Consider the following 13,963-nt stretch of genomic DNA (forward strand, 5'->3'; position numbering starts at 1 on the left):
TTCGTTAAAAAGCTCAATTTATTTCATCAAATAGGATCTCCCACTCACAAAGCCGATTAACCCTGATCAATCTCTGCTTTTCTAAGTGTAGATGAATCCAGTCCCCCATAATTTTTTCCAATAGTTTCCCTACCACTGCCACCTGACTCATTGGTCTGTAATTATCCAGCTTATTCCTGCTGTTTGAATAAAGATATCCCATTTGCTATCCTCCAATCATTTGGGACTTCAGCTGTGGCCAGCAAAGATTTAAAAATCTCTGTTGGTGGCTAAGAAATCTGCTCCAAATCCTCAACATTTTTTGACAAGATAAAAGGCTTTGCTTCTTATCAAAGGCTGTCAGTGGCAGGCTTTCCTCAGTATGCCAGCTGAGGTTCACTTCACTTCATTGCACCAGTAAAGGTTCGGGGATATAAGACGATTGGACACACGGATCCTTCTATGGTTAGTACTCGTATTGGTACACCAAATTGGAATGATGACAATAAAGAGTGACTCAGGTAATGCGTAGCTTCCACCCTAGGATTTCAAAGGAGGTAGCAAAGAAATTGCAAATGCTTCATCCATGATCTTTCAAAGTTCTCTCAATTTAACATTTGTTCAGATTGGCTGGGAAATTAAAAACATAACTCTTTAAGTAAGGCAAGGGAAACAAATAAAGTGTTTACCCATTAGCTTAACAAATGTTATTGGAAACATTAGAATATATAAACAAGGACAGAGCGATGGAGCACATAAAGAAAATATTTTATTGCCATGATACAATCATTTTTAGCTCACATCTAGAATGCTGCTTACTACTCTGGTCACCACATCTTGGAAACACTACATGGTTCTGAAAGGAGATCGGTGTATATTCACTGGAAAATAACCAGGGCTCCAAAGGTTAGACTATGATGAGATAGGCTTTATTCTCCAAATAGTGTACGCAATTAATGATTTTCTAAGATCAACAGGCGAGGATGTAAGACAGCTGGGTGAGGTAGAATACACATCCGTAATTATCTCGAGAAGTGTTGAACTGGCTGTTGGGGTTGAATAGCCTTCTCTTAATCCTACATATTTAACACATTTCAGGGTAAATTAGATGATGATGATGATGATGATACTTTATTGTCACTTGTACCTAGGTACAGTGAAATTCTTTGTTTTAGCTTACAAAGTACACAAAAGAGTCGCCATAAATTTCCGACAAATTACAAAAAGTACTCTTCCCTTGTTCACTTCCCCCTCTCGCTGGGTCCCCTCTTGCTTTTGGGGTGCAGCATTGTGAACCCCACATGCAAGACAAGAGTACCAATCTGTTGGAACAGTATTACTTATTCACTGTACTCTGGGTGGGATTGGCAAGATTTCCAGAAGTCTGGCATTTTAGCAGTCTCATCTCTAGTTGTAGTCATGAGGTCGGACTGGGGTAGGTACAGAGGAGGCATCACAAGACCATCTCATTGAATTGAATCATTGAGAAATATATCATACCCTATTTCCCCCTTTAGGAACTTCTGAAATAATTAGGCATAAGGGACATCCTGAAGAAAGAGGTGTAAGAAGGAACTGCAGATGCTGGTTTATACCGAAGATAGACACAAAAGCTGGAGTAACACAGCGGGACAGGCAGCATCTCTGGAGAGAAGGAATGGGTGACGTTTCAGGTCGAGAACCCTTCTTCAGACTGGTTCAGGAATAATCTAAACAAGAGATATGGACGGTGATGTGGAGAGATAAAGAATAATGAGTGAAAGATATGCAAAAAAGTAACGATGATAAAGGAAACAGGCTATTTGTAGGGTGAAAATGAGTAGTTAGTGCGACTTGGGTGTGGTGGGGGAGGGATGGAGAGAAAAGGAATGGCAGGGCTACCTGAAGTGAGAGAAATCAATATTCATACCACTGGGCTGTAAGCTGCCCAAGCGAAATATGAGATGCTGTTCCTCAAATTTGCGTTTAGCCTCACTCTGACAATGGAGGTGACCGAGGACAGAAAGGTCTGTGGGAATGGGAAGGAGAATTAAAGTGTCCAGCAAGCGGGAGATCAGGTTGGTTCACACGGGCTGAGTGAAGGTGTTCCGCGAAACAATCGCCCAGTCTGTGTTTGGTCTCGCCAATGTATAAGAGTCCACACCTTGAACAACGGACACAGTAGATGAGGTTGGAGGAGTTGCAGGGGAAGGTATCTGGGGAGGAGGGGGTTTGGGTGGGAAGGGATGAGTTAACCAGAGTTGCGGAGGGAACGGTTTCTGCAGAAGGCGAAAAGGGGTGGAGATGGGAAAATGTGGCTGGTGGTGGGATCCCGTTGGAGGTGGCAGAAATTTTGGAGGATTATGGGTGTATGCAACGGCTGATGGGGTAAAAGGTAAGGGCTAGGGGGACTCTGTCTCTGTTGTGACCAGGGGGAGGGGGAGCAAGGGCAGAGCATCTGTGGTGAGAACATCTCGGATGTTCTAGTATGAAACACCTCATCTTGGGCGCAGATGCGGTGTAGACGGAGGAATTGGGAGCAGGGGATAGAGTCTTTGCAGGAAACAGGGTGGGAAGAAGTATAGTCAAGATAGTTGTGGGAGTCAGTGGGTTTGTTATAGACGTCTGTCAATGATCCATTTTTTGTGATGGAGACTGTGAGATAAAGAAAGGGGAGGGAGGTGTCGGAGATGGTCCAAGTAAATTTAAGTGCAGGATGAAAATTGGTGGTGAAGTTGATGAAGTCCATGAGTTCTGCATGGGTGCAGGAGGTAGCACTGATGCAGTCATCAATGTAATGGAGATAGAGTTTGGGGATAGGGCCAGTGCACGCCTGGAACAGGGATTGTTCAACGTACCCTACAAAGAGGCAGGCATATCTGGGGCCCATGCGGGTGGATGAAGTGTGCCTTGGACTTGGAGGAAGTGGGTGGAGTCAAAGGAGAAGTTATTGAGGGTGAGGACCAGTTCTGGTAGATGGAGTGTTAGTAGAGGGAAATTGGATGGTTCTGTGGTCAAGAAAGAAATGGAGGGCTTTAAGGTCTTCCTGGTCGTGGATGGAGGGGTCTATCCTGAAGAACGAGTTCAGCTCCAAATTTCTCTTCTACCTATCTAATTCTGGAATTTCTAGCTAAATTACTTACTGTTTGAGAAAGTAAGTCTTTTGGTTGCAAGGTGCTGGTGTTGCCATCAAGCTGACCATTTATCGTAGTGGAATTGGTGCTGGCAACATCTGATTTGTTCTGTAGAAAGCAGTGACTGGAAGCATGGCCCTGTGCAACAATCTGACCCTGGACAGCAGCTCCAATCATCGTTCCAAATGCTTCCATCGTCATACCTGGACAAGAAAGAGAAAAATGCGAGGTTCTTTTCAGTCATCATTCCCAGTGAATTGTCATGCCTGCCTAGTTATAGACAGAAAAATTAACAAGGTGTTGCAACGAGACAGAAACATGCCTCCAGTCTTTTGCATTAAATGCTTCAATGGAACCAGACTTATGAAGTAGAATAAAATCTGCAGTTAGTACTTCATGATGTACTTTAAAAAAAATAATTGCCGAAAAATTTCAAGCATAGAAACTGGGAGCTGCGGATGTGGGTTTACAACAAAAGGTCGACAGTGCAGGAGTAACTCAGCGGGTCAGGTGCATCCCTGAAGAACATAGATTAGTGATGTTTTGGATTAGACCCTTCATACTGCTCATTTCTACTGTTTTTTTTCTTTTTCAACATTTTCCCAATAGGTTCTGTGTTTTTGTAGCAACTACAAAAGTCACACTTTACTTTTTTTGACGAAAAGAATTACAACAGTAATGCTTTTTTCATCACTTGTACATTTTGTACTTTATCAAGGCGTGGGATGTTAGTGTTAAGATGGAAAACTTCTCAGCTACAAGCACCCATAGTTTTATCATGACAAGACTGAATGCAGAAGCTAGCTCATTTCTTTTCCTCATTTTGTTTTTAGTTAATATTTAAAATCAAAATCTTTAACATGGAATGATAACATACACCACTTAGTTTTTGTTTGGTTCTAAGTAGAAACATGAAATGAATAGCAATGAAGTGTTATTGAAATATTTTAGCATGAATGATAAATATATCTCGAGATCATCGCGATTCTAAATGGTTAGAGATTAGCCTTAGCTTTATAAAATTGCAGAGCAGCCATGAGGGGTTTAATGGCCAATTCCTGCTTTGATTTCTTGTATCTTTATGCTCTAGTTTATAAAGTCTCCTTTGAGTGACTGCATACATCTACTTACCATTACCAGCAGATGGCCTCAGACAGGTTCACAGTATGTGCCCATAAAACATGAATCATGGATTTTACTGGCACTTCGTTCGGAAGAAATTATACTTACGGTAAGCAGTTGCTGTGTCTCTCTCCTTCTGGTCGCTGCTCAGAAACATAGTGAGGGCTGAATATGGCACATGGAAACACTGGACAAGGAGACATAATAGATGAAGTCTAGTAGGTTCTCCTGTAATATCTTAGAGCTTAGCCGAGAATGTCACAAAACAGAATATCACGTGATGGGTATATTACAGACCATAGATTAATTAATATATTTTTGATCCACAAATACCTGTTTTGATTCAAGTGTTTCCAGAGATTAATTTTATTTAAATACTTCTACCAAAGCACTCAGATTTTCACAATTGAGGTCATTCAGACGTTTTGAATTTAATCTTTTGATAGTTTGTACATTTGGACATTCTGTCTGTTCAATTCATCTTCAGAAAAAAACAGAATATATTGGTTCTTTAGTGGAACATAATAGATAAAATCTCAAATGAAATTATTTAAGTATAGGTCTACAATGTAGATGATTGTAGTTGCCTTTTTCCGTGGTAAGATTTACTAAACATGATATTTATTGGCATGGGAAATGTTACACAACTAATGAATTCAAAATATTATTCTCATTGATACTGCACACCATTTGCCTTCCATTTATTGCGGAGGTATTAAAACAGGGAGTCTATTTCTGATGCTCTTTAATTCTCAACTAGACCAAGTGGACCCGTTGGGCCCATTCCTCGTAGAGGGGGGACAGAGAAGGGGAGAGGGTGTAATTGAGTGAGCCCTGGACCCAAAGCCTCTCCTGTATTGTAGCACCCTCAACCCCCCACTCAATCCCCCTTATCCCCCCTTACCCCGACACCCAACCCCCTCACCCCACCCCCCCTGCCCCCACACCCACTGTCCCCCTTCCCCCCACTACCACTCTGCCCGACCCCCTTCCCCCTTCCCCCACCCGACCCCCCCACCCCGCTCCCTCCTCCCCCCACCCCGCCCCCTCCTCCCCCCACCCCGCCCCCTCCTCCCCCACTCTCTCCTTCCCCCCAACCCCACTCCCCTCCAACCCCCAGCCTCACCTCCACCCACTCGAACTCCCCTCCTGCGGGCCCGGCAACGCCGCTTAAAGCTCCTCCGTGCGAGGGGGGAAAGGAAAGGGGAGAGGAAGGCACTGAGCAAGGCACTGCCATCAGTCGGGCGGGAGAGGCGACTGTACCTCGGAGCGGGAGAGGCGACTGTACCTCCCAGTGGCCAGCGCTGCCCGATCTGAGGAACGACAGGCGCGAGGCATGCCGGGACGGGTGGCGGTGAACGGGGGTGGGGGGGGGCGGGAGGAGCGCATTAGTTAAAGGTCCCTGGGGGGGGGGGGGGGGGGCGAGAGCGAGCTGATCTCTTGAAGACGCGCGGGTCGCATTGTGATGTCACGCTGAATACCGGCGGGGGGGGGGAGCGCGAGCTCATCTCTCACAGGTGCACGGGTCCCATTGTGACGTCACACGCTGAATACCGGCGGGGGGGGGGGGGGGAGCGCGAGCTCATCTCTCACAGGTGCACGGGTCCCATTGTGATGTCACACGCTGAAGACCTTCAAGAAATGGGTTAGAAAGGAAATTTTTAAACTTTAAAATCTCTCTAGCTTTAAAAATATAGCTTCAATTTAAATGAGAGTTGTTACATAATATGCCCAGGATAATGGTGAGTAACGTGGGCCAAAGATTGTGGCACTATGGTGTACCGTTTTGGTTGTGCGAACCACAAAAGTTATGATGCACGCATACACACATACTCACAGAGTTTTAGTAAAATACTAATTTTAGTAATATACTAGACAAAGTGGGCCCATTCCTCATAGAGGGGGAGCAGGGAAGGGGAGAGGGTGTGACTGAGGAGGCGACTCTCTCCTCCCCCACCCCACTCTAACTCTCCCCCACCTCCCCTTTCCCCACGACCCCCCTTTTCCCACTCTCTCCTCCCCCACCCCTCCATTCTCTCCTCCCCACCACCACTCTCACTCTCCCCCACCCCCCCTTTCTCCACCACCCCCCTTTCCCCCACTCTCCCTTCCCCCACCCCCCTTCTCTTCTTCCCCCCACCCCCCCATTTCTCCACCCACAGCCCCACTCTTACTCTCCCCACCCCCTTTCCCCACCAGCCCCCCCTCTCTCCTCCCCCACCCCCCGTCTCCCCACTCTCTCCTCTCCCCACCCTGACCCCCCTCCTACCCCCATTCTCCCCTCCATGCACTCGACCCCACGCCCACTCCCCTCCGTGGAGCTGTTGGCGGCGGAAGCCACTTACCGAGCGTACAGGGAGGAGGAGGGAGCGCCGGACTACTGGAGATGGGCAGCGCGGCGGCGGCTGTGGCCTAGCCGAGCTGGGATTACTCGCGGCGGTTGTGGGGGAGAGGGGAGAAAGGAGAGGGGAGAGAGAAGCGAGGGGAGAGAGGAGAGAAGTGAGGGGAGGGGCGCCCCTGATTGCGGGCGGACTGCTCCGCTAACGGCATCCATCTTGTTTGTGCGAATGAAGAGAGAGCGTGCCCAATGGTAACATCATACGCTCAGCACCCCTTGGAAAAATGTGTTTAGAAATTAGATTTTTGAACTTTAAAATGTCTCTAACATAAAAAATATAAGAGCTATTTAAATGAAACTTGTTATAAACAGTCGCCGCGAGAGTGGTGATTAAGGTGACGCAAAAATTGTGGCGCTATGGTTTACCGTTTTGGCAAAATCACAGAAATATATATATAGATACATACGGATATATTTATATATATATATGTGTGTGTATATATATATACAAGATCTGTTAGAGAGAGAGAGAGAGAGAGAGAGAAAGACAGACAGAGACAGACAGACAGACAGAGAGAGACAGAGAGACAGACAGAGAGACAGACAGACAGACAGACAGACAGACAGACAGACAGACAGACAGACAGACAGACAGACAGACAGACAGACAGACAGACAGACAGACAGACAGACAGACAGACAGACAGACAGACAGACAGGCAGACAGACAGACAGATGATGCAAATTACAATTCTGTTCCAATTGCCACAGAGGAGAGTTTATTAAGAAAACTAAGGGTTTAGCAGCCATGAATCTGGTCTGAAACGTACAAAAATCTTATAATTAACTAAGAAAGTTTCCTTTATAAAAAAGATCAGTGTTAAAAATAAGGCATCTGAGAAAAAAAAAAACAGGAAAAGTGAGAATTATGCATGAGGTAAAGAATGTGGGAAAGAAAGTGGAATCTAAACAAGACCTTGCATTAGAATTGGTAGTAAGTGGGAGGATGTGTTTAATAACTAAGAAAGACATAGAGGGACCAAAATATCAAGAAATAGACACTAAAGTCAGAAATGCAAGATTAGTGCAGGATTGTGTTGCAAAGGTAAAAGATCGCCCATAATCTAATTAAATAGCAGAGCAGATGAGAGGCTGCTACATTTAGATAAAGAGACACATCTATTGCACGGCATTTGAACATCAGAAGCATTAGAAAGCTGATGTTGGCACTGAATGCATTGCGTTAGCAGGGACTTAATCCATAATAGGTATTTTAGAACAGAAAATAAATGCTTTTTATTTGAACATGTCACAAATATCTGAGAGGTGAATTAAATCAACTCAGTAGGGGGGTGGAAGAGTTGCTCTCGATAGATATCTCCATTGCAAATAAAATAAGCTAATAGTATCAACGTGTTACATCTCACGGGTAAATAGGAGGATAGTTTGCTTCATGAAAAAGTACAGAGAATAAATCTTTCCATCAGTAACATCATTCAACCAATTATTAACTAAGAAAACCCATGATAGTTCAGAGCCTGCACTGATAAATTAAATCCAATAGTTTATGACCTGGTATGTTAAGGAACTCTATAGAGACAATGTTCATCCTCACATAGTGATAAATCACACCAGGAAGATACACAATGAGACTTTAGTGGGAGAGTGACACTGAATTATGATGTTGGACTTAAACCCAGAAACCAGATATACCATAAATCAAGAATGACGTATTTAATTGTAAAAACTTTAATTTCATATAAATGAGGATAAAAGGCAAAGGGATAGATTGTTTAAGAATGGTTAAATAGAGAGCCAATGGAAATGCTAAACATACAAGTTAGATTCAAAGTGCTATGAATGAGAAATTGAATTGAGGGATAAAATATATTATGTAAATATTTATGACAATACATTGCAGGTTAGAAAGTACAGAGAGTGGGTTCCTGGGGATTGAACCAGTGATAAAATTTACTGATCCAATTTCTGAGATCCCGATCTCAGTACTAAGGTACATTAATGACAGTTTCAGAGATTCATTGTAAATTAATCAAGTTTTCAGTTAATAGAAAAAGGACAGGTGACATTCGGCACATTAAAGGTGAGATTAAAGTTATAGTATCTCGTGTGCTTGTGTGCCAAATTAACAAACGGGTGTTTCTGCACATGCATTCATCATAAGTGGGTTTGTAGGTTAATTGGCCTCAGTAAAATTGCCCTGAGTTCATATATAATACAACATATATCCATTTGCAGCGTAAATTTTCAATTGAGAAAGTGCACATTGTCACATTTTCTATTTGATTAATAATATTGCATTTGTCTACATTAAAATGCATACATTGTTCTTTAATGCGCCGATGATTTAAGTTCCTTTGAATGATATCTATATGCCCATCCAATCACTTTTCTCTACACATTGGCCTTATGAGCAACTTATTTTTAAAACTATACCCCAACAATACCCATAATGTGCTTCATATATGTTTAGATGTTTGTCTCTCACCCCTTAGGTTGACTTTGGATGACTTTGTATGATCTTTAAATTCAACACTTCATGCAGACCATTTACAGTTCTTGCGCACTACTTTCATAACACAGATTTTGGTAAATTACTAGTTTCGGTACTCACTGTAAGCAGAGTCTGGAACAGACAATAGAAGACTAGATACCAAAGGAAATTTCCTGCTTTCACTGGTGGCACATACCACAGGAGAATGTAGGACACAACTGCAAAAGGTGTAGAACCGATAATCCTGGAAGAATGCAGAAGCATAGTCTGTTTTAATAAAAAAATTAAAGAAATTGAAGGCATGACCAATCTCTTTCCTTAGAATGACTCGCACAATAAAACTCTGATTGGTGGAAGACCATCATCAATTTTATGAGGCACCTCTATGCTAATATTATATCAACTTGATATTCAGGACATGACATGTGATAGAAAGGACCTTGCTCAAGTATACAAGCATAAAAACCTTTCCTCTGTGAGAACCTGTTACAGTGCCCTCCATAATGTTTGGGACAAAGACTCATCATTTATTTATTTGCCTCTGTACTCCACAATTTGAGATTTGTAAAATAAAAAATCACATGTGGTTAAACTGCACATTGTCAGATTTTATTAAAAGGTATTTTTATACATTTTGGTTTTACCATGTAGAAATTACAGCTGCATTTACACATAGTCCCCCCATTTCAGGGCACCATAATGTTTGGGACACATGGGTTCATCGGTGTTTGTAGTTGCTCAGGTGTGTTTAATTGCCTCCTTCATGCAGGTATAAGTGAGCTCTCAGCACCTCGTCTTTCCTCCAGTCTTTCCATCACCTTTGGAAACCTTTACTGCTGTTTATCAACATGAGGACCAAAGTTGTGTCAATGAAAGTCAAATAAGCCATTATGGCACTGAGAAACAAGAATAAAACTGTTAGAGACATCAGCCAAGCCTTAGGCTTACCAAAATCAACTGTTTGGAACATCATTGAGAAGAAAGAGAGCATTGGCGAGATTACTATCGCAAAGGGACTGACAGGCCAAAGGAAGACCTCCACAGCTGATGACAGAAGAATTATCTCGATATTAAAGAAAAATCCTCAAACACCTGTCCGACAGATCAGAAACACTCTTCAGGTGTGGATTTGTCAATGACCACTGTTCGCAGAAGACTTCATGAACAGAAATACAGAAGCTACACTGCAACATGCACACCACTGGTTAGCCACAAAAATAGGATGGCCAGGTTACAGTTTGCCAAGAAGTACTTAAAAGAGCAACCGCAGTTCTGGAAAAAGGTCTTGTGGATAGACGAGATTAAAATTAACTTATATCAGTGTGATGACAAGAGCAAAATATGGAGGAGAGAAGGAACTGCCCAAGATCCAAAGCATACCACCTCATCTGTGAAATAGGGTGGTGGGGGTTTTATGGCCTGGGCATGTGTGGCTGCTGAAGGTCCTGGGTCACTTATCTTCATTGATTATAACTGCTGATGGTAGTAGCATAATGTATTCTGAAGTGTATAGACACATCCTATCTGCTCAAAACTCATTGGCCGGCTGTTCATTTTACAGCAAGACAATGATCCCAAACATACTGCTAAACCAACAAAGGAGTTTTTCAAAGCTAAAAATGGTCAATTCTTGAGTGGCCAAGTCATTCGCCCAATTTAAACCCAATTGAGCATGCCTTTTATATGCTGAAGAGAAAACTGAAGGGGAATAGCCCTCAAACCGAACATAAGCTAAAGATGGCTGCAATGCAGATCTGGCAGAGCATCAGCAGAGAAGACACCCAGCAACTGGTGATGTCCATGAATCGCAGACTTCAAGCAGTCATTGCATGCAAAGGATATGCAACAAAATACTAAACATGACTACTTTCAATTACATGACATTGCTGTGTCCCAAACATTATGGTGCCCTGAAAGGGGGGGCACTATGTATAAACACTGCTGTAATTTCTACATAGTGAAACCAAAATGTATAAAAATGCCCTTTATCAAAATCTGACAATGTGCACTTTAACCACATGTGATTTTTACTATTACAAATCTCAAATTGTGGAGTGTAGAGACAAATAAATAAATGATGGGTCTTTGTCCTAAACATTATGGAGGGCACTGTATTATCAATAGTAAAAACTGCAGAGGAAGTAACTGGGTTGGAGGTTGGAAAGTGAGCATGGGTCTGGAGATAATGAGCTTTCAAAAAGTTTACTTAAGTGGGAAGTGATTTGAACTGAGAGATAACTGATGAGAGATGGGGAGTTGTTTGTTGGGAAGATGAAGAATGGAATTTTGGGGATGTCAGGAACACAATCAGTTGGGCTTGAAGTCATTGTCAAGTGAGATGGATGTTGGTGCAAGATTATTTTGAGTTAATTTAAAATAAATTATTTAGTGCACTCATTTTATAAGTTTATCATTTATATTTCAACATCTAATGTGTCTGAAATATCTTTTGGTTGGTAACTAATAAATAAGGCCTTTGTGCATTCAGACACAGTGACATCATCCTTGTAAACATCTATTAAAGGATATAAACAATTTAGATGTTTTAAATAGAAGAGCCTTAATCTCGTGGTTCTGATTTTAAATAAAATCCCTGATCATTCTTAGTCTCAAGACAGAAATTTAACACATCCTGATTTAGGAGGAATTTACAAAACATTTTCTTTGGCTGTTTTCTTAGATTCAGAGGATGCTGACAGAAGTTTTAAATAGGATGTGGAAAATTAAGAGGATCTGAGAGTAAACAGGAAGGACCAAATTTTCTTAGCAGAGGGGTCAAAAACTAGAATAGATAAAATCAACAGAAGGAATTGAGAGGATATGAGGAAAGCCTCATATCACACTTAGATGTGGTAAGGGTCTGGAACACTGCCTGAAAGGGTCATAAAGGTAAAAAAAGTCAAATAAAACTTGGGTGTAGGAGAAGACCCATGGGCTGCAAGGCTAACGACAATGCTAGAAGGTGGGATTAGGCCAGTGACTCGTCTTCAGCACACACCAACATGATGGGCTGAATTATCGTTTTTGTTGTAAATCGGCTTTGTCCTTGCAAACAGATATTTCAAAATTATTATGAAAAATTCAGCACAGAGAAACATCTACTTTATTGGCTGCAAAATGTTTGTATTTTGAAGCAGTTTCTTTATTGAGAACATTAACATCTTGTGTAATATGGAATTAGTTTGCTATTATTAAATCAACCTTAACATCCGTATTTGTAAGTACTTTGTGATGTGACGTAATCCAATGTGATTCAAATAAGAAGCTCCCTATATTGCAAGACCATTTTATTCATGACACTAATGTTCTTAAATGACTGATTCTGTTATAACAGGAAATTTACTTTGAATTTTTGGGGGGTTTTTTCAATGCGAGTTAAAAAAAATATTTGATACAGTTTTAATATTTAATCAAGATATCCCATTCAACTGCACAAGCAATTCTTCTGAAATGTTATTGCATAATCAATTTGATTGATGACTATATCGATAAATTAGACGAGGCTAGATATCTGAAAGGAATAAGGTTGCTAATTATTTCTACTTCCCTATTTGGACAGGTTTGTAACTGAAGTTGGGGGATTTCATTTGGGGATTTAGATCTAGCCTCATTTTAGCAGCAGTCTTGAAAGTACCAGATAGAGTGAGATAACATAGCGAGCTGCTCTTTCAATTTAATATTGAAAAGTAGGGAAACATTTGTAAATACAGTGCCCTCCATAATGTTTGGGACAAAGACCTATCATTTATTTATTTGCCTCTGTACTCCACAATTTGAGATTTGGAATCGAAAAAATCACATGTGGTTAGAGTGCACATTGTCAGATTTTAATAAAGGCCATCTTTATACATTTTAGTTTCACCATGTAGAAATTACAGCTGTGTTTATACATAGTCCCCCCATATCAGGGCACTATAATGTTCGGGACACATGGCTTCACAGGTGTTTGTAATTGCTCAGGTGTGTTTAATTGCCTACTTCATGCAGGTATAAGAGAGTACTTAGCACCTAGTCTTTCCTCCAGTCTTTCCATCACTTTGAAAATTTTTATTGCTGTTTATCAACACGAGGTCCAAAGTTGTGCCAATGAAAGTCAAATAAGCCATGATGAGACTGAGAAACAAGAATAAAACTGTTAGAGACATCAGCCAAACCTTAGGCTTACCAAAATCAATTGTTTGGACATCATTAAGAAGAAAGAGTGCACATTGTGAGCTTACTAATCGCAAAGCAGGCCAAGGAAGACTGACAGCTGATGACGGAAGAATTCTCTCTATAATAAAGAAACCCCCCCCCCAAAGACCTGTCCAACAGATCAGAAACACTCTTCAGGAGTCAGATGTGGATTTGTCAATGACCACTGTCCGCAGAAGACTTCATGAACAGAAATACAGAGGCTACGCTACAAGATGCAAATCACTGGTTAGCCGCACAGTAAGATGGCCGGGTTACAGTTTGCCAAGAAGTACTTAAAAGAGCAACCACAGTTCTGGAAAATGGTCTTGTGGACAGATGAGATGAAGATCAAATTGTATCAGAGTGGTGGCAAGAGCAAAATATGGAGGAGAGAAGGAACTGCCCAAGATCCAAAGCATACCACCTCATCTGCGAAACACGGTGGTGGGGGTGTTATGGCCTGGGCGTGTATGACTGCTGAAGGTACTGGCTTACTTATCTTCATTGATGATACAACTGCTGATGATAGTAGCATAGTGAATTCTGAAGTGTACATCCTATCTGCTCAAGTTCAAACAAATGCCTCAAAACTCATTGGCCAGCGGTTCATTCTACAGCAAGACAATGATCCCAAACATACTGCTAAAGCATCAGTTTTTCAAAGCTAAAAAATGGTCAATTCTTGAGTGGCCAAGTCAATCACCCAATCTGAACCCAATTGAG

General features: G+C 41.8%; 1 protein-coding gene across 2 annotated transcripts in view; it reads right to left on the minus strand.

Moving 5' to 3' along the window:
* mfsd2b (MFSD2 lysolipid transporter B, sphingolipid) overlaps positions 1-13,963 on the minus strand; it is a 105,546-nt gene that overhangs the window by 27,553 nt on the left and 64,030 nt on the right. Inside the window, exons 5-7 of one of the 2 annotated variants that reach the window (XM_078399304.1) lie at positions 9,185-9,331; positions 4,323-4,401; positions 3,102-3,295 (exon numbers count right to left, since the gene is read on the minus strand). In XM_078399304.1, the coding sequence (XP_078255430.1) occupies positions 3,102-3,295; positions 4,323-4,401; positions 9,185-9,331 (420 nt within the window). The remainder of the gene's footprint in view (positions 1-3,101; positions 3,296-4,322; positions 4,402-9,184; positions 9,332-13,963) is intronic. The other variant, XM_078399303.1, reaches the window with a different exon arrangement.

This window comes from Rhinoraja longicauda, chromosome 5 (assembly GCF_053455715.1).
Source record: "Rhinoraja longicauda isolate Sanriku21f chromosome 5, sRhiLon1.1, whole genome shotgun sequence".
Lineage (NCBI taxonomy): Eukaryota > Metazoa > Chordata > Chondrichthyes > Rajiformes > Arhynchobatidae > Rhinoraja > Rhinoraja longicauda.